The 20,512-nt window shown below is 41.5% G+C and overlaps 2 protein-coding genes across 26 annotated transcripts in view; both read right to left on the bottom strand.

Annotated features, from left to right (window-relative positions):
• Window positions 1-13,423, bottom strand: part of KIF1B (kinesin family member 1B) — an 82,486-nt gene extending 69,063 nt beyond the window's left edge. For 8 of the 22 annotated variants that reach the window (XM_042032205.1, XM_042032211.1, XM_042032214.1 and 5 more), the window contains exons 1-2: window positions 13,167-13,422; window positions 8,040-8,221 (exon numbers count right to left, since the gene is read on the bottom strand). In XM_042032205.1, coding sequence (XP_041888139.1) covers window positions 8,040-8,145 — 106 coding nt within the window. In that variant the 5' untranslated portion in view covers window positions 8,146-8,221; window positions 13,167-13,422. Of the gene's footprint in view, window positions 1-8,039; window positions 8,222-13,166 lie in introns of all 22 variants that reach the window. The other 14 variants (XM_042032213.1, XM_042032224.1, XM_042032215.1 and 11 more) reach the window with 3 other exon arrangements.
• Window positions 13,424-17,617: 4,194 nt separating this feature from the next.
• Window positions 17,618-20,512, bottom strand: part of UBE4B (ubiquitination factor E4B) — a 36,989-nt gene continuing 34,094 nt past the window's right edge. For all 4 annotated transcript variants that reach the window (XM_042032174.1, XM_042032171.1, XM_042032172.1 and 1 more), the window contains 3 exons: window positions 19,811-19,985; window positions 19,222-19,368; window positions 17,618-18,903 (listed from right to left, as the gene is read on the bottom strand). In XM_042032174.1, coding sequence (XP_041888108.1) covers window positions 18,845-18,903; window positions 19,222-19,368; window positions 19,811-19,985 — 381 coding nt within the window. In that variant the 3' untranslated portion in view covers window positions 17,618-18,844. The remainder of the gene's footprint in view (window positions 18,904-19,221; window positions 19,369-19,810; window positions 19,986-20,512) is intronic.

The raw sequence follows: 20,512 nt of genomic DNA, 5'->3' as shown, positions 1-20,512 counted from the left end.
CATGTTCCTTACGGAGAGCAGGGTGGAGCAGGCATTCTTTATTTGCTGGAACGTGAATAACACCACAAAGTCACGTTTAATACAGGCTTCTTTCCTAGGCATACGCTGCAATCAGATCTATGGCCATAGTGCTTTTATAAGACAGACTTTCAGGGCTGTTATTATAAGAGATAAATGAAGGGAAATGGACACTTCCAGCCCACGAAGCAGTGCTTGCTTTTCAAAGCATTGTTTGCATTTTTCAAATCATTAAAAGGGAAGGAAACCAAGTAGAAGCTAAGAACAGCTCATTTGGAATTCAACCGGATTCTCTCCCCACTGTGGAATTTCAACCCTGTACTGGGAGAAAGGTTGGCTGGGGGAGGGAGTCAGGCTCAACAGCACCAGAGCAAGGCAAACGCTCCCTCACAGAAGCTGCTGGAAAGCCGCTCTCATCCTCAGCTGCTCTAACAGATCCAGGAGCTATAAATACCAGCTCTCCAGCTGGTGTTCTTGGAGAACAGCATGCCAGCAGGCTCTGCAGCAGGCAGGAGCCAGCCGAACCAGACTGTTCTCCCTAGCTGAAAAGTTGACCCAAAACCATTCCAAAACCTCCACTGTCAACAGATTACCTGGGAATGTCCTACTGCAAAGGCAGCGTGTCAGGTTTGTGAGTGTGGCTGGGTGAGTGTTCCAGCTGAATTCTGGGCTCACGTTTTCTGCCTCAAGGCAGGTAAAGCAGTATCTCCCTTCACCTGCTGCTCTGACTTGACATCACCAAGAGCCAGTGGCCTCTCCTAAGACCATTTTCAGCTTCAGACACACACCAGCAATACATTAAGAGAAGACCATGTAGCACTGGAATCTTGGGGAGCCAGGTCTTAAGGATTTCAGTACTTAAGTCAGTTTGGTCAGTTCTTAATACTGTATGTCTCTGGAAGAATTCGTGTAGTGAATGAAAATATCCAGTTCTTAAAGCAGTTCCTAATAACAATTTGCATTCTCTTCACTTCTACTTGCATACTAAAGATGGCAGTTAATTTAAACATTTGATAAAAAGAATCACCTCTAAAGGCCTAGCTCTGTGTCAGTGGGCACTAAGTCTGAAGGGGAAGCATTTCGCATGGAGAACTCACCACTGACAGAAACTGCTCTGCTGTAGTTTCATGCTAACTTCATAACATAATGTAGTGTAACTGCATTTAACATCAGCTGGAACACCCTAGTCATCCCACAGTCTCGTTCCAGACCCAGCATTTGCATCTCTAGCATTTAAAGATCATTAAATGTTCATCTTCCCCCAGCTCCCCAAAGTCATCTTCTGAATTTTTTTAACAGTGCAGAATTAACACTTCAAGCTATTTTTATTCAATCGTGAGAAAAGCTTTAGAAGGAAAATCAAGCACCTAAAAAATTCCACATTTTTACTTCTACTCCAAAAAAATATTCCAGGCTTGTAGCAAAACATATGAGCTGTCAATATTGCAGGGCATTCAGAGACAGTGACTAAGACAGACTTGTGGACACAGAAAACCCTAATGCTGCAGAACACAGAGAGCTCTAATGCTCATATTGGTAACAGGACAGTCATCAGAAGAGTTTGGGTAACCTCTGCTACTGTGACCTCTTTGACTTGTCCTTCAAACCTCAACCACAAGACCATTCAGGCACCCTCCACGTGACACAATTTATCTTCCCATACACAGCCTGTTGTGATAACACACCCACCATGAATGCAGTGCAGTATTATCATATTGGACAAGCATTCATTTTGCTTGCACCGCTTACGAGGATTTACAGACCAGAAAAATCAGGGTAGGGGTGAAGTGACATTCCTGCAATGCTGATTATTTTTCCAAGACAACCTCATCATGCAAGATACAAGTATAAAACACTAGAAACACTCGAAAGGAAAAAGAACAACAAACAAGAAAACCAAGCTGTCTGCTTTAAGAATCAATGCTTTTTGGAAGGCACAAGGCATCAGAAAGGGAATATGCTTATTTTCTGAGATATCTAAAATTATTATTTTCATAAGACAGATTGAGAGTCAAGACTGAAGTCTATCTAAAATAATTAAGCCACTTTTCTATACTTTCATTGAAAGCATCTCATTAAGACAGAAAAACAGTACATTTAACTACAATGAACTTTTTTGTTTTTTCTGTATATGTAGCACATGTTATATAAATTCCCACCATTTTACTTTCTACATGTACTCAATCATAGTCAATAAAAACCAGTTTCTTGTAAGGCCTTTCTTCATCCATTATTTAGACCAAATATTATTTCCATGGTACAAGCTCTTTCCTGAAACTATCCAAACTACACTTACAGAAAAACAATGCAGAAATAAAACCAAACTCATTATTCTCCTGAAGGCATACACACACAACAGGGTTTCATTACCATTTAGGACATCTTTTGGTTAAGAAAACAGTTAAAAATTAATCAGAAAGAAAAAGATAAGCAAACCATGCTTCTTTTTTTCCTCCCCCTTAGGATCAAGTTTCTTTGAAAGAGCTTACTACTTTTTAAGCTATATGACACTGAGAAAGGCTAAATTTAACAATATACCCTGTCAAAGTGTATCAATAAATGAGATGGCTAAATTAATGATGAGGTTACCTTACTCTATGAACCTTTCAATAGTTTTGACTTCTGTATAATATTTGAAGTACCACTAATTTAGACAAACATGCAATAAACCGAAAGCTTTTTAAGTTCAGTCCTGCTTTCCCACCCCTTTTTAATTTGCTCCAGAACAATTGCATAAAGCAGCACACATCTTAAAAAAAAAAAAAGTAAAGAAAAAATGAAAACAAAGCAGAAATTAAAATTAGATGCTTCTGTATTAGGTTTTCTGTTTTGTTTTGGTTTTTTTAATTTAATCATTTAAGTCTAGATCTGAGGTTTATACACCTTAGGGAGAAAAAAAACTTAAACGAAACAACCATTAGAATATACTTTTTTTCCTACAACCTCTACAGATTAACTCCAGAATGTCTTACCAAGCTTTTCTGATGCCAAGGATGCCTGGATGAGAAGCTGACAGCCGTATGTCCACAGCAGCAGCTGGGACTATTGCTGCTGGCAGATGGGACCACTTCACCAGGCCTATTTTTATTAAACATCCAATACCTTCAGCCAACATTACTGGAACACAGAGACTACTGCCGAGTTAAAATCTCAACAGGTAATTTTCAGTCCTCACCTGAGGATCCAGTTGTACTCAGTCCTTCCAAGATAACCTGGACTGTGCAGGTGCCCCTTTCCATTGGTATCGTTTATGGCAAACCAGAACATACAATAATCACAGATGAACTATAGTTTGAGAACTTTGGTTTAGTCTGTCACTCGCACACACAAGATGTTAAACCCTATTTTCATTCATCTAGTGCACAGTTAATTGCAACAGAAACATTCCAAGTAGGGTACTTCCTTATTTCCTTGTTTTGTTCATTTCATTTTTTACACTTATTTAGATTTTTAAAAGAATAAGCCTGCTGGGGTCTTTGCTAGTGATTAGTATCTAAATGCTGTCTTGTAGCTACTAGCTTGAACCTCTGCATCATTTTCTTTTGTTTTTATTTATGCATTATTTACTTACAGGCAGGATTATCAAATCACTTCCACCAAAAAAACCAAAGCAAAACAAAACAAACAAACAAACTAAAAAACCAAACCAAATCAACCCTCAAACAAACAAAAGCCAAACCAGAAAAAGCACAACATTCAGGGAGTCTTTAGGCACAGAACAGCTTCGTTTTTCAACTCAATAACCCAAGGCAGCAGCTGCCAACATCGTTTATATTTGTTACGTTTGAAAAGCCCATACAAGAATGAGCACAAGAACTACTGACACACAAAACACTCTTAGATCTACAGGTCAGCTTTCATGTATTACACTGCAGAATCTTTTTCCCACTCACCACAAAAACAGCAATGAATTAACTGGACAGGAATAAATAATTAATACGTTGTGGGCACGATGCATTAGTGTAAATATTTCTGAACAAAAATTGGAAAAAGCAGAAGTTAAAACATATTCAATCAAGATATGCTGAAAACCATTATTTATACTTTAACTATTAATTTTAAAAAGCCACTTGTGAGTTTGGCCACAATAAGCCACCTAATCACTAATTTAAAGAACATGCTCTTCAGAACAGAACTCCGAACAGAAACAGCATTTCGGTCTACTAAATTCACTTGCTTAGCAGGTGCTTTTGAAAACAAAGCTTATGTTTCTTAGGATGCTTTCTAAGAGATAATTATTAAAAAAGATGGCCTTTTCTGAAATCAGTCCCATTCAGTTACTGTTTTGATGGAGTTTTTTCATTACTAATTTGATGATGACATTACCTCTCCTTTGGAAAGTAGTTTGCATTCCTTAAATAAAGGAATTTTACAGCTTCTAATTTGTCCTGTCTCTAAGAATTCCTCCATTACCTTCTCTTCTCCTACCCCCACTTCTCCTGTGTCCACTGAAGAACTTCTGGCAGTATCATTCAAATGGATCCCATCTGCAATTAGATATGATCCAAGCAGCACAGGCCTTCTGCCAAATTCCAGCCCCTTAATGCAGTCAGCACATGTGACTTCAGCTGAACTGCAGAATCTCAGTTTTGCAACGTGTATTTAAGACAAAGACTGACAATTTAAGTGCACGATGCTGTATTACTGCAGATCAATACCTTTCCAAGCATACAGGAAAAAAATAATAGTTTTGTCATCATGTAGAGCAGGCAAAAAAAAAAAAAAAAAAAAAAAAAAAAAAAGAGATAGGTTTCAAGTACTGATTTCAAAATTCCCACATTTTGCATCCTTCCAGCAGAAAAACAGAAGTCCCAATTACTCACAGTGTCCTTAACATTATGGGTTAAAGATCTTAGTACAAATTCTCTTTTTCTGAGATTAAGACATATATAGAACTGTATTCAGCTGCACTGTCATTTTTAAACAGTGAGAAATTATAAAGACAGAGACCTACTATGAATCTTGATTAAAGGTCTTGATCTTCTAGGAGGAAATTACATTAAAGCCAGATAGGATAACAAGTAAATTCTGTAGGAGTGCACAAGCAAATTATGTTGTTTTGCTTCTCAGGCAAAGGACTGTGTAATGAAATTGAGTATAAGCTTTCTAACCCAGAGGGACGTTTAGCTTTGCTGGCAAGCACCCTGTGAATGACAGGCAATCCCCAAAGCCATAAAGAGCCAAATTCACACAAAAACTGTTGAACAAAAGCAGAATGTCAGGCAAGAACCCTGGTGGCATTCTGACTTCAAGAATCTACTTTGTTATGTATGTCAAAAAACACTCCTTTTTTCAATATTCATCTAAAAGGATTTATAAATAAAGTACATCTGTCATATACTTAATTATTTGTATTTTTATACTGCTTTCCTTAACATAATCCTGAGCACTTTGCCTCAGTTTCACTGTAATGCAGTAGTCTCTGCCAATACATTTGCAAAACTTAGACTTGGACAAAGTTTAAATGCGGGACCCACAAAGGGTCTGTAAAATAGCTTGGCCAATCAATACATACAGAATTAAAGTTCAAGTAACAGTCAAGATCACTTCTTAGCTGTCAGACTTCACACTGTCTCATCAATCCAGTATCACAACCGTCCATTAGGCTTGAATTCCGAGATAAGGGAACTTTAACTGTCTCGGAGGCTTAAAATAGTCACTACTCAAGAGAAACACCATCCTCTCCAGTTTGCCTTCTGTCAACTTGATCAGTGCGGAAACGAAAAAACAACCTTCTCAGAGGCAAGTTATCTAAGCCTTGATCTCTTCACTGGCACATTTGAAGGTGTGAAGCAGGAAATCCTTAGTCAAGAATTACTATTGAATTCCCTTTATTTTCAAATTGCTGCATCAGATATGAGTCTCAGATACACTAATTTCACTTTATGTGCTCAGCTTTTAGTCAGCAAATAACAAGGAGCTCAATAATGTAACTGTGGGGCTGCAAAAAACTGAGCATCATGAAAACAAAAGAATCTTTGGCAGAATGGCACTTATGTCCCCCAAACCTAACACGTAGCCTAAAAGCATACCAGCTGAAGAATTTCAGCTGGAAGTTATGTGTGTCAGAAAACTTTGTTAAGGAGATTCTTTGGAGAAAAGACTTCTGCTGGTTTTTTTCCCACCAAACAAAACAATGCCTTATTCATATCCTTTACTATACAATCCTCTTCTGTTCAAACTATTCCTCTGCCCATTGCTTTCTTGTATTTCCCCTCTAAGAGGGAAATACAGGGAAAAATATCCCACAGATTGTAACAATGTTTAACTATTGCAACTGATGATTCCTTTCCACAGTCCGTAATGGCCCCAATGACTTAAGCCTGACCATCTGTCACACCACCCAGCTTGATCAGAGCCATAGCACTCAAATAAAAGGCTGCAGATTAGAACATTTCAGAGTACAAAATACAGCAAAAGAAGTCATTTCTGTAAAGAAATTTCCAATTAGATAAATTGGAAGTATTTTTCTCCTTTTGATAGCTGATGTAGTTTCTTGGAAACATGTCCCTGTAGTGCAGCTCCAGCGTTCAGAAACAGAACCAGTGTCTGGCCTACACCACAGCCCCAACTCCGACAAACAAACTGCCAGCGACTGACTGGTCACCCTCCTTGTTGCACCACAACTGAGGTGTTTCCACAGGCTCCTGGAATTCAAACATCTTAAGCATCCAAAATTATTGCTGTGATGATTGCAGCAAGAAAAGCTATTACAGAGGTACCTGGTGGTGCTGCTGGAGCCCAGAGCTTGGTGGAATTTCCATAACAAATGTCCTCTAATGAAGTCTACAGTTCTTCCATTCTACACTGGGATCCAGCGATGGGATACAAGCATATGTTCTACATGAGAGAACTTCAAACCCTTCCCACCCCTACTTTAAATGGAAATTTTGAAATCCAACCCCAAAAAAGTTTCTTTGGGTAGTATTTCACATAAGGTCTGAAGACAAGAATTTTCTCCACTAAAACACAAGCTCTCTTCTCTATGACACCTCTCTTCCAATGAAACCATAAACACTCTATATAATTTAAGTGACCACAACCAGGACTTAAATTCCATTGCAGAAGAACAAGCAGGCTGACGTACAACCCTGGCTAAAAAAAAAAGGGAGAGGCCTGTATGAAACCTCCTTTGTGTTAACAAGCATGAGTAAACACTCAAGTAATCAGACAGTGAAATAACTCAGTGCTCTTGGAGGGTTGCTTCCTACAGCTGCAGACAAGACGGCTCTACTTGATTACCTAACAATGAAAAACTCCCCCAAGAAGAGCAGTTTATGGGCAGAGCTGTTGGTCTGCAGATGAGGAACGCCATCCCTTCAAATGCTGTCAATACTGTCTTGACCTCAAGTATGAAAAACAACCAACCAAACAAGCAAAAAAGGTGTGCCCAACATTCAGTTTCCCACAGAACAGTGTTCTCCAAATTAGACCCACAACCATTATTTAGGAAGCCTAACACTTCTAATTGGTTAGAAAAGAAGATGATTTTATGTAGTCTGTTATTTTGCTGTCATGTAGACATCTGCTCTGGAAAGCATAAAACTTGATACCCTTTTCATCTCAGCTTTCTCACCCAAATTATGTTCTTAACCAAAAGCACATACTACAGAATAAGCACACCAAGAACTAAAGTACCAGATCCAAGCAGGACTTATACCCCCACAATTATCACGTGGTGGTCTGCAATGTATCCCTGTATCTGTCAAGCCACATGATATTCCCACACACTGAAGTTAACAAAAAGGTTTTCACTTTAGAACTCCAATCTTTCTGTAGAATTTTCACATCAGCAGAAGCAAACACCATGAACAACTGTATAAAAATCAAGATACTTGTGATTTAGACTTTCTACTCACATTCAGAGATAATCTAGTTTCTAATGACAGCCTCAGAAAAGCAGAAGAAGATTAATTTTAGATGATACCATGTACACAGTTCTCAGTCCAACAGAATAAAATATTTAAGTAGGAAGGCTGGGAACAGAGAAAGACTCCCTTACAAGATTAAAATAAACTTACTGGTTGAATTGCCTTGCATCTGGATGATACATTTGGACTCTTTGCTGGTTTCTCGGGAATTGAAAGGCCGGACCCGAACAGCCACCTTCACTGAAGCCCCCGACATCCTGGCTGCTTGCAATACAGTCAAGGAACTGGAAGGGGTCAAGAGCCTTTCAAGTTATCCTTCCTGTTGGTGTTTTCTAAGGAGAAAAATATCATTTAGTTATTTACAGGTACTGCATTCAAGATGGTGATAAAATTAGGAAGGTTCAAAGTTACTTGATAAATGCAATTTCTGCTCCCTCCCTTCCCCCCAAAAGGTGTCACTTCAAAGCCAGAACTTGAAATACACTTACCAGCACCTGTTCACCATCTCCCTAGTCAATAGTTTCTGTCACCTGAAGCAGTTCTTTTGAAGTGTACAAATACTTGTTTTCATTACTTGATTTTCTTCCAGAAAGTAAGGATGCCAATACCAAAATAATATCTGGTTGCAACATGTGTTAAGCTTAACCTAACAAAGATAATTTTAGCAGCAAAGACAGAGCTACTTAAATTTCATCATGAGGCAATGACCATATACCCCATATCCAGGTTCTCTCACTGCCAATCCTTGCTGCCACAATGCTTTAGCAATAATATTAAAACTAACACATGTGTCATGGGCCACAACACTCCGACTTTCAATACATATGACTCCAGAGAAAAGGGTGTACCCTTAAAGAACCCCTTGCAGTCCTGGGAAAGTCCTCTTCTCAAAGGAAATAACAACTCATCAACTACTTGTATATCTACTGATTAAAGGACACACTGTAAAGAAGAAGAGGAATCAAGAATTACTGCCTTCAGGGTAAATATTACTATCTATGTTCAGGCAAATGTCCACCATTAAATTCATCTCCATTATCAAAATGCTTGTTCAAATCTAAATGATGGAGCACTTTCATTGCAGGAAACTATCCCTGACACCCACTATCCAAACTTCAAAGCATGTCTGGGACAGTGTTGGAATGTAGGGTTAAAAAAGACTGGTTTTATTGTATTGGTGTCAACCAGCCTTTTCCATTAGAAGAAAGTTTTTCAGTTGGTCCACAACTGAGAAGTTTAACTTGCTGCCACAGGATACGGTCAGTACTGAAGTCTAACAGCCTCAAAAAGCAGTAAGATTCAAAGAATAAGCCTTGCTAAAAAGCTCCTACCCTTGGCTAGGAAAGCCTCCATGGCACAGAAACACAGAACCTGGAAAACCATAGTGAGAAAACTATTTATGTTTGATTTATCCTTCTATCCTAGATATCTACTATGGCCACTGCTGAAGAGAGGATTCAGAGCTGGATTAATCCTCAGTCTGACTCAACACAGCCATTTCTATCTGGAACCTGACTTACCCAGGGCAGAACTCAACTCGGTTTAACCATGCACCCAGAAATCCTGACATCTTTTCTGGTTATCAACACACCACATATCCAACGAAATGCTCACTTCAGGGTTGTGATCACAGAAGTACAAAACTTACTAGCAGGTCTAAAGGAGAAGCATTTCAGCTCTGAAATAAGTTCTACACTCGGTAAAACTATTTAAACATGCTTAATTCAACTTATGACACATCTTCCCACAGTACAAGAAGTCTTTAATAAAACTAAAAAACTTCATTAATGCCATCACATGGTGAAGGCAGAAATTAAATTACTCCCCCAAGTAGAAGCAATTTAAAGCATTCCTTACTTTCACAGGTACCTGAGGTATTTCATCAGACTAGAAGAATGTCTTTAGGAGCAAGCCAACTGAATCTCAATGTCACTGGTACAGCAAACTGGTTGAGCAATGATTAATGACACAGCCACACCACCAGCTCAGCATTAATATGGAATTTTAAGAAGCTTCACTAAAATCTTGCACATAGAATAGAGCAGAAAACTACTGGGAATGAATTCACATGATGTTCTGGGTTGTCCTAGAGACTGCTTCATTCCCTCTTGCTCAGAGGTGCATACTTTTGTGTGGAACAAAGCATCAAACACAGAGCTTCATTATGAACTTCTTCCCTCCAGGATCCACCCTGTGGATTTTGGCTCTCCCTCCCTAACAGGACCCTTGCATAAGTACCTGATCCTTCACACCACAGCCAAGTGACAAGACTAATCCCGACACAACCCAGAACTATTATCCAACTGACCCTGAATATTGCTCTTCGAAACAGGAATGGTACTATACATGGCCCCTCAGCATCCCGTTTATGAAATACCATTTAATAATCTGTCACGTGCAAAACATCCATTTTTATCAAGTTCACAGTGACACAATTTACTTTGTCCAATATGTTCTTATAATATTGTTTACAAAATGTAGGGGGTTTGTTTTCCCTTCTTACTGTAGGGTCCCACAAAGAATTTTTTTCTGATGTTTGCATAAAAACACCTCTCAGAACACTGCATTAATTTCTGCAGACAACAACTATATCTGGGAAGTTGGCAAACAGAGGGTGGGATGAAAAAATCATCTACTTAAAAAAAAAAATATATATGTATATATATGTATAAAAAAATGTTCTCAAGTACCTCTAAACATCATATTCACAGTAAGAAAGCATGAAAATCACACCTCCAGAGACTCCATATGCACTAGCTAAATGACAGACTTGTTTGAAACACAACTGTGAAGAGATTCTCACAGAAGAGGTCACAAAATCACCGGCAACATGAAAATTTAACTGCTGGACTTCTGCAATTACCAATTTTTCCAACCCTAACTTTTGTGCTGATGGAAAATTAAATGTGGTATAATTTTAAATCTCATTTGTTCTCAACTCTGCTATTTTTCATAGCTGAAGTAAGCAAAATACCTACTTGTATTTGCACATGGATTTCAGGTGTTTTGAATATCAATTCCCTATGCAAGATTTAATTTTCATTAATAAGAAAATTAACCAAAACCAATATAATTTGCCAAGCTTTCCATACATTTAAGCTGTTGGGGTTTTGAGGTTTCTTACCAGTAACTTTAACTGGTCGTAACACTTCATAAAGGCAGCGTTGCCCCCATCACACAGACTGGTAAAATAAGGCAAAATGAGCCCCAAGTTACACAGCATGACAGATAATAAATTGCAACTGGTTTTTCAGGATTCACATTAACCAGTAGTATCACTTCCTACTACAAAATGCTGACTACAGAGTGGAAACATAACTTGAAAAAGAGAAAACCAAAATACATAATACAGTCCGTGGTACAGATTTAGAAGAACAATATTCATAAAAGACAACTTTTTTAAAATGTTCATTATAGGCTTAGAAGGCTGCCATCCATGCTAGAATGAATCATCCCCCTAATGTCTTGGAAGGAGTCTACTAGCTGTGTCTCTTTTAATGCTCAGTCTGCATGAATCCAGTCAGGAACCAAGAAGGCAACTGCGTGTGTGAGTCTTTGAGGCGATCTACCACTGGCTCCAGAACAGGTGGTAGATGACATTTGAGTTGATTAGTGAGCTTCATCAGCAAAAAGCAAATCCTACATTCTAGTTTTACACTTATTTTAAACTAAAGATACCCACCCTGCAAGTCACACACCAATATTTTACTATTAAAGTGTGTCATTAAAAAAATCATCTAAATACCTTGTTTGTTTACAGGTATTCAAGCTGACAAACCCAACTGTGTTGATCAATCACCCTTCATAGGCTCAACTAGATCTGGACTTTCACAAAAATATTTGAAGAAACATGAAGACTTGAATACTTGGATGTATTTGAAAGTTTTGGCAAACCAGTTTTTAAGCAGTGTCAAAATACAAACATATTGCTATTTTTTAAAGTAAAGTTACAAGCAGAGCAGGGATTTAGACTCAAATTATTATTTATACATTCAGAGAAGTCTGCAACAAGTTCAAAGTGGTTACAAAACAACGTTCAAAATCTGTACCTCTGCATTCAAATAAAAAAAACCCCAAACCCACCACACATCACAAATAAAGAAGAATCACTTTTATTTAAGATAACCGGTCACTGTGTCATATTTGTGTATCACAGAATGTGCTAACTTTTAAACCAAAAAAATTGCTAGTAACTTAATCAGTGCAAGAGCTCTAAAGAAATAAAACAAGGACAGAGATTAGCACACGGAACGTTGGCAAAACAGCTGTTCGGGGCAGCAGGGGTTTCTGAACAAGGGGCCCCCAGCAGAGCCAATTTTAGGTGCCGCATGAGGCTCAGGCAGTGCTGACAGTGTGATCCCTCAGCTGAACTCACACACACGCTCTGCTATATCTGTACCAGGTGGAGATGCCAGATCGAACAGTGCTGCAGAACTTGGCGAAGCACTGAAACCTGATCACATGCACACATGGCTATTTACCAACACTGGATTGTGCAACAGCAAAAAGAACTGAGCTAAGGAGCTGGAAGCGAAATATCCTTTAGAATTTGGTATGAACGTGTTCACATTCCGGAAAACCGACATAAATTCGCCATCTGCTTCTGGCGAATTCCGCGGGCGCAAGCGCTGCCCCCGCTCCGCCGGTGCCGCCGGGCCCGCCGCCCGCCCGAGCGCCAGGATTGTCAGCTCATCCTCCCAACATGGCTGCCCCGGGAGCCGCGCCGAGCCAGCCGGGCCCGGGCCCGCCGCACAGGGCGGGACGCCTCCCTGACAACCCTCTCCTGCCACAATCCCGGCTAGCCGAAGGGCTGTCCCCCCGACCCCCAACAAGCGGCTGTCGCCTCCGCCTAATCCGAACTGGAAAGGGGGAGAAGGACGGCGGAACGCGGCACGGCGGGCGGCATCCAGCCGATGGAAAGGCCGGGCAGCGACCGCGCCGGGAAAAAAGAAGGAAGGAGAGGAAGGGAAGGAAGAAAGGGAAGGGAGGGAAGAGTCCCGGGGGATGAGGAGATGGCATCGGCCAGATGGGGCAAGGCCGAACGGGGCCCCACGCCCTTGCGCCGCTGCCCTGGCAGCTCCAGAGCATCCAGTGCTTTGCCTCCATCCATCCAGCCATCCATCCCCCCGCTCCCGGCCTCAGCCCTCCGCGGGGCCCCACAGATGCGTACGGCAGCACCGCCGCCTCCCCCTCCGCATTACGGCATCGCCCACCCACCCCCGCCCCGCTCCGACCCCCCTCTGCCAGCGCAGAGCTCCCTCAGCGCAGCCCCCTCACCTGGCGCGGGGTGTCCGCAGGACGCGGGCGGTGCGGGGTCAGCAGCCGGCGGGGCAGCGCAGCGAGAACCCGGCCATCCCCATCGTCGTCCCCACCGAGGCCGGGAGACCCCCCCCCCCCACCGCTGCCGGGAATGGAGCGGGAAGGGCGAGGGAGGGAAGAAGGGAGGGGAGAAAGGGGAGGGAAGAGAGCGAAGCCGCGCCGGGAGGAACGGGGGCCGCGCTCGCCCAGCGCCGCTCCCGCACTGACGGACCGCGGGCCGCGCGCCCGCCCCACGGGGGGAGCGCCCCCCGCTCCACCAATGGCCGCGCGCCGCCCCGCCCCCTCAGCACAGCCCGCCAATGGCGCGGCGCAGAGCCCGCGTGCTCCCGCCCGCGCCCTGTCAATCACAGCCGGCTGCTCCGCGAGCGCCTCCTGGCGGTGCCCGGCCCCAGCGGCACCGCCCTCCGAGCCGGTCCCTCCGCCGCGCAGCGGGGGCGCGCGGAGGCGGCCCCTCGCCAGCCCCAGCCAATCATAACCCGCGATGCAAATCGCGTCCGGCTGCCCGGAGCCAATCAGGAGCGGCGGCAGCCGGCGGCCGCAGCACCGCCCCGCCGCGGTGTGTCCGTGCGCGCCCCGCGGCGGCGCCCGCGTCCCCCGGGCCGTGAGGGGAGATGGGCGCTGGTGGCGAGCACAAAGCACGGACACCGAGTGATGTGCGGGAAAACGGGCACTCGTGCTAAAAAAGGCTGGGATACAGCGTAATGTGCGCGGCTTGTGGGCGGCCGCGGCTCGAGAGGCCGGGCAGGTGCGCTCCCGCTGTCGGAACGCGGTGTCTGAGGTAGCGAATTCCCCAGCTCCCGACCCAGTGTGATTCAGTGGGATTTGGAATCCTAAACTAGGCCTAAGGGTGATAGCTCAGAGGGGAGGGGTTAGTTATCCTTCCTCCCTCTCTTCAAAACGTTTCTTGAGCAGCCCGAGTTATTTTTTTAGACCTCATAATGTGTATTTAGGAAAATGATTCAATTTAGTCAATGATGCTGTATTAACTCCCATACTTTCAATAATTTCATGCATATTCTCATAGCAAAATGTTATTTTTGTGGCAATAATTCAGATTTAAATTCCTCCTTATCATTAGTAACTTGGTAATTTCGGCTGTTAGAAACTTGCTCATGTTGAAGCTTATAAGCGTCTTAATCATGTTACATGAGATGCCTTAATTACATATATTTAGTACACCATGATATACAAATTGCATTTAAGATGTTGAGAACATTCAGGACCTGAGATTTCTAGTTTCAGAACAAGGTTTATTTCTGTTCACAGCCTCCTGGCTATTAGCTATGTTAATCTCTACTGCGTCGCTTATGTTCCCCTTAAGGTTCAGATTTTTGGGAGAATTAGTTATTTTTTACTTTGTGTGGTGGAAAGTGATTATTCCCCCTTGCCAGTCTCATCTGCAGTTATGACAACAAATGTAGAAGCCAAAGAATACATGGCTGAACAGGAGGCTTAGGGAAATATTGCAGCAGAAACAACAAACCAAAAATAGGTGGCTTTCCTATGTCCTAGAAAATACCATTATTTGAACTTTGGAACACTTCCTATTGATGGGACAGATGATTTAATGGTGATTTTGGTGTGGTGTAACTGTGCTAACTTCTTCCTAGATCTATGCAGAATTAGGTCAGCTATTCTCTGCAAAGAAAAGGGCAAGAACACCTCAAAAAAACCCAAACCAGTTTCAAAAATCTCCTGCAAATTGCCCGGATACTGGGTGCATGCTGTAACCCCCCACGGCAACAGACACTGTGATTAATTTTACTTCGGCAAAGTTTGTGTAGTGTCTCCTAGGAACAGCAGTTCCTGCATCAGTCTAATGCCCAAGTTTGGGGAGTGCTCACGCAGAACAGCTCCCGCATGTTAATTCTGTTGTTGGTCAGAGAGTCTTGAAAAAGCCTGCTAGAAACACTGCGAGAATATCAAGTTACATGACGGAAAACAGTAAGGTATAGAATTCAGCATTTTAGCTCAGTTTAATTAGAATGGTCTTCTCAAGATCATTTTTGAAAGCCAGATATCCTTGAGTAATTCAGAATTATCAAAAAATATCCTCAAGTGGAATTCCACTGTATTGTTCTGTGAATCCTGTTTTTAAAAAATTTGAGTCTATTTCCTTACAGGGAATGAACCATTCTTACTCTATCTTCTGACAACACCACACAGCCCTGAAAAGAGCAGAAACTTTCAATTCCCTGCAAGCATATGTGCACTTAAATCTAGAATTTAGATGTTCTTTTTCAAGAAAAGCCACAGGATGAAGAGTCTCAGCTCAAGAAAAGTGTCCTTGAGCATTACTACACCGGGAAAATGAACGTAGCAATTTCTTGCATTTATTAGTACAAAGAAACACAGTTGGTTACCCCAACCACTAAGATACACCACCTAAACCAGGGAAGCCGGTTTGAATGCAGGGCAGAGGGCAGGTGTAAGCTCAGGGAGAAGGGCACAGTTACACTGTGCTACCATGCTCCTGGGGGCTGCTAGAGTAAATCCCTCGCTGACTGACAGCAGCGTTGTCATCCCACTATGAACAGCATTAGTGCCCTTGCTGCCAGCAGGGAAGAGCTGACAGAGATGTAAATTGGGCCATTACATAAGTATAAATTGTGATATAATAGAATCAATTGTCCCGAACTGTATTGCTACAGCATCAGCACTTGCCCCAGGAAGTTCTCTGTCTCTAGCGTAGAGCTAGAGGACAAGGAGAGACCAGTGATACAATATAACCTCAAAATTCCAAGGAAAGCACACTTCGTAACAGAGGTGTAAGTTAGCCATTGCTGGGGTAAGCCGTTCACAGCTCAGAGACGTTCATATTCTGCACACACGTGGACATGTCAAACCTAACTCCATCCACAGTTTCTGTGATCTCTAATATAAGGTCTCTGTATTGCAGTGAGGTTACAGTTGGATTGAAAAAGGTAAGTGACATATTAGTGAGGGGAAGTGCAATCACAAAAAACTACAGGTAGCATTAAATTAACTAAACTAACAACTGTCACACAACCTTTTGTGGGAGATTGATTCTTAATCCAGCTTCAGCTTTGCTTTTCAGCTACTCAAATGTCCACTATCCACTTAAAGACAGGGGTTTGATTCACTTTTGTGGCCAGACACAATAGAGCGGCACTTCAGCTGCTTGTACTAAAACACATTTCATCATTCTGCTCACAAATGCAGAATTTGGGAGAACACTTGTCTGAGCTCACACCTCTGAAATACTTGATATTAGTGCCCCAGATAAAATTGTTTTGGCCACTTATGTCAAGCCTTTGTGTCTTGTGTAATATCTGCATTGACAAGTTTTCAAATGATAGACGTATGCCATAATTAGACAAAACATTTCAGTAATGCACTTTGCTATTTATATTCCTCAGGTCAGAGCCTGACACAATGGCAGAATAAGTGTAAATTCAGGTTCTGAAGGGCATTGTGTTGATTAAAACATCAAAAAATATTTCTATTTCCTCCTGTCAAAACCCAAAACTATAGAATTTTCATTTTATACTCATTTTATAGTCTGTCAATAGAAGTAATACATGATACTGACTCGCAGAAAAAAACCCCATAATGTGAAGCCATAGTTTAATCATCTCCAGTAAAAACACATATTCCCGACTGAACAGTTGTCATTCATCAATGTATAAACTTTGGGACATTTCTAGAGATTTCATGCAGTAATCCTTAATGATGAGAGGACAGTTGAACATGTCAGAGTTTTTCTTTCTATAGAAAGAAATCACCTCTTCACTAAAGAAGAGGTAATTTCTTCACACAGCTCACCACAACCTAGAACGCATCAGAACCTGTGCTGGGTTTGGATGCTTGAATGGCAGCCTGCAGGTAAAAGCAGAGCAGGCTTTGATCTGTGACTTATGAAGAGGAAAGAAGAGGGGGATTTGAATTTGTGGAAGGAGTGAAGATTGTTAACTATAAAACCAGTCAGTTTTTGCAGCAGTCCAGGCAGACAGAAGCTCTGGAACCTTCCTCCAATCCTTGGAGAAAAGAAATACCCATTCACACTGTAAGAGGAAGCACCACTAAAAAACCCACAAACAAACAAAAAAAACCCAGCCCACGATTGTACTTTCACATTTTATAATTTAGAGTTATTTGCACACCTAAAAGGTCAACACTGGATTCTGTATAACTTCACCAAAAATCCCCCTGAAGCTGTCACCAGCTGTCACAGAGCTATGAGTAGGTGCTCAGTGTCACCTGCTTGGGAACATTCTTGAGTTTAAAGTAGTACTGGTATCTGTGTGCACAGAAAATTTCCACATAATTTACTAAGTTATCTCCAGATCCTAAATCACTATCAGCAAACCTGAACAAAGACACCCAATCATTTGTAATTTTTATATTTTCACTGACGCTCTTACAAGAAAGACCAAGGAAACATTCTGTGCGAGTGTGTATCATTTATTGTAGTTCAAGAGAGTCAGGAATTGAACAGAAGACATGGCAAAAAACAAATAAAAGAAAAACAACCTTTTTTTTTTCCAACTTAATTTTAAAACACTGTGGTTTCAAATCCTTTTTAAAAAGGAAATTCAAGTATCATATGCAGGGGGCAGTAATATAAAAATGTTTGTGAATTTTTTTTTTTTTTTTAAAAACGTAATTCTACATTTCCTGCACCCTTTCTGCTTTGGTAAGGCCAAGCCATGGATACAAATTGGTACGCAACATAAAAAATGACCCCTGCCCCAAACTGCAGCCTCCAAGGATAAAAGTATCTGCTCTCTGCGGACAAGCTCCAATGGCTCAGAACTGTCAGTTAGCATAGATCTGCAGCATTGAAAGAATGTATTTTATTTTTTTTAAAGTCACTGAAATCCTGGTATTCCCAAGCATCTCATTCATGGCAGCTGTTTTAACATATTTCTATCTCAAGGCTTTTCACAAGTACCAGAGCATCTTGATCAACATAAAGGAAAGGGACATCTCACGGAAAGGAAATTAAAATCCATGTGTGAAGCCTTTGCTTTTTTGAAATTATGCTTGTGTCTAACACCAATTAAAAACCAAATAGGCAAATATGTGTAATATAAAAATACGATCCCAAGATGAACACTTTGTTGCAGGCACAGTTATCGCACAAAATATGTTCTTTTAAGGGCAGGGGAATGATTTTGATTTTCACAGGATTTGTATTTTTTTGCATTACAAAAGAAAAAGACAGCAGTGCAGGTTTGATGGGTGGAACAGAAAGAAAGGAAGGGAAAGAGAAAAAAGTTACTTTAGCAGCAAAATGTCCAAAGTTCTAACCACAATCAAATTAACGGATATCTGGCGGTAAAAAACAAGGTTGAAGGGATGCTGCCCTGATCCATTCGTCTGCTAAAATAATTCAGCTGTAAAAACTCCAAAATGTGACATATTGAAGGACAGTTTGTAACATAACTTCCTAGCCTGTCCTCCATGTTATTGACCATCGTTATCACTTAAATATATGTACAAGAATTAAGCTGCTTTTCTCCTCGTCCACATGCTCCTGGTCACTACTGCAAGTCGGTGCCGTGGGCGTGCCAATCCTATCAACAGCTCCCAAGTGTATCTGCTCCACTCCTGCCAGAACAGCCCATGCCCTGCTCTGCCCATTGGTGGTGGCATGCACTGCAAGGGAATTTTTAATGGTCATTCTGCTTGTCTCTCATCCAGGCTTGGATTTGCTCTTTAAGTTCTGGCACTAGTAAGGTAAAAAAAAAAGAGAAAAAAGAATGATTAAATTACTTGGTAATAGTACTATAAGAAAGTCCCTCATGACCAACAGCCATTTCTCATTCACATACCATCATGTTTTTCAGTCCATTAGTTATGAAAGCAAGGGTGTGAGGGTTTTTTCCCCTCAGAAAAAGGGAAAGCAGAAGGAATGAGCTTTTCTGTGCAAGCTGAGATGAAAGAACTGTTACCTCTACAGGGCCTCCACACTGTCCTATGAAAGTACACACCTGCCCACAAATTGCTTCCCCCAGCCCCCATCCCAGGGCCAGCTGTCCCACGGTACCTGGTTCCAGCATATTTTCCGTCAGCGTCTGACGATTGAAAGGATCAGTGGAAGAGTTCAGCAGATGCCTCAGGATGATTGACCTGTCCATGATAGTTCCAGAGGGCAGCCTCACGGGGTCAGTCATCAGAGTGTCCATAAGTGGATCTGAGGGCACAAGGGTCTCCTCATTAAAGTGAGGAAAGAGCTACAAATTTTATCTCCCCATAAACCCACAGTACAGAACCACTGCTCAGGGTCCCCAGTACACTGCTGAAGTTATAGAGAGTTAAATGGACATAAATCTTTATAGCACTTTCCCCTTTCTGACCTGGAACTAAGCATTCACTGCTGCCACCCTATTTTCAGACTGAGAGGAGGGGTTACTGTTTTCAAGTACATGTAAGCAAAGCATGGCTAGGACTGGACAGTACAATCTCAGGGAAATCCAAAGGAACTCTTAGCTCTGTATTTACTTAACTACATCATTGAAATACAGCAGGATGGAAGGCTTCATAAACAATATATAGTTTCTATTACCATACGGAATCAATGTAACAAACAAAATCCCTCTCTCCTAGATAGTGAGGATTTAGAAGACTCCACTTGCCTCTGAATTCATCCGGAGCATCGCTGTAATCAATCTCTGCACGGGCGTTCTTGGCAACAATTTCCTCCACTTTCTCTGCCAGCAGTTTGAATTTCTCTATTGCTATGGTAGATTTGATTCCAGCCTTCCTCATTTTGGAGATAACCTCCTCAAAGAGCTCTTTACTGTAGGACCTCTACAGGCAAAGCATAAAAAAACAACTTTGCTGAGTCGTAGTATCCATACATGCCATGCAAATACTAAAGATAATTAATGCATTTTTAAAACTGCAGAAGGAAGGATCAATGAAACCTCAACCTTACATCAAAGCAAATAGTATGTAGGTAGCACTCACCTAACACCAAAATGTCAACTTTGGGGTAGACTTAAGATTTTTTTTTTTACTAGTCATCACCACTGTAGAACTGTTAAGGACCAAAAAAAACCAGGCAACATCACCTAAAGAAAGTGAGGAAGATGCTCACAGAAGCTGACTATAATCATTAAGACTGTTCTTAGACAAAACATCTGTCTTGCCATTCTCCTGTCTGTATTCTTGTTCTCACAAGTCTTAGCTGAAAATACAGCACAAAATGATTTTTTTTTTTCATGAAATTTCTTAACTTCTCTGATAATGTGCAGGGCAGTACTGGGAAAGAAGTGATTCTTTCTCCCAGTCCAAACAAGAACTAACATAAAACCCACCCCACAATGTTGCAAAAA

Source organism: Corvus kubaryi, unplaced genomic scaffold, assembly GCF_017639235.1.
Source record: "Corvus kubaryi isolate FWS band 111438036 unplaced genomic scaffold, C.kubaryi_AGA036_p1.0 37352, whole genome shotgun sequence".
NCBI classification, from domain to species: domain Eukaryota; kingdom Metazoa; phylum Chordata; class Aves; order Passeriformes; family Corvidae; genus Corvus; species Corvus kubaryi.
The sequence above is the reverse complement of the archived record's forward strand: the minus strand, read 5'-3'. Positions and strand labels throughout refer to the sequence as shown.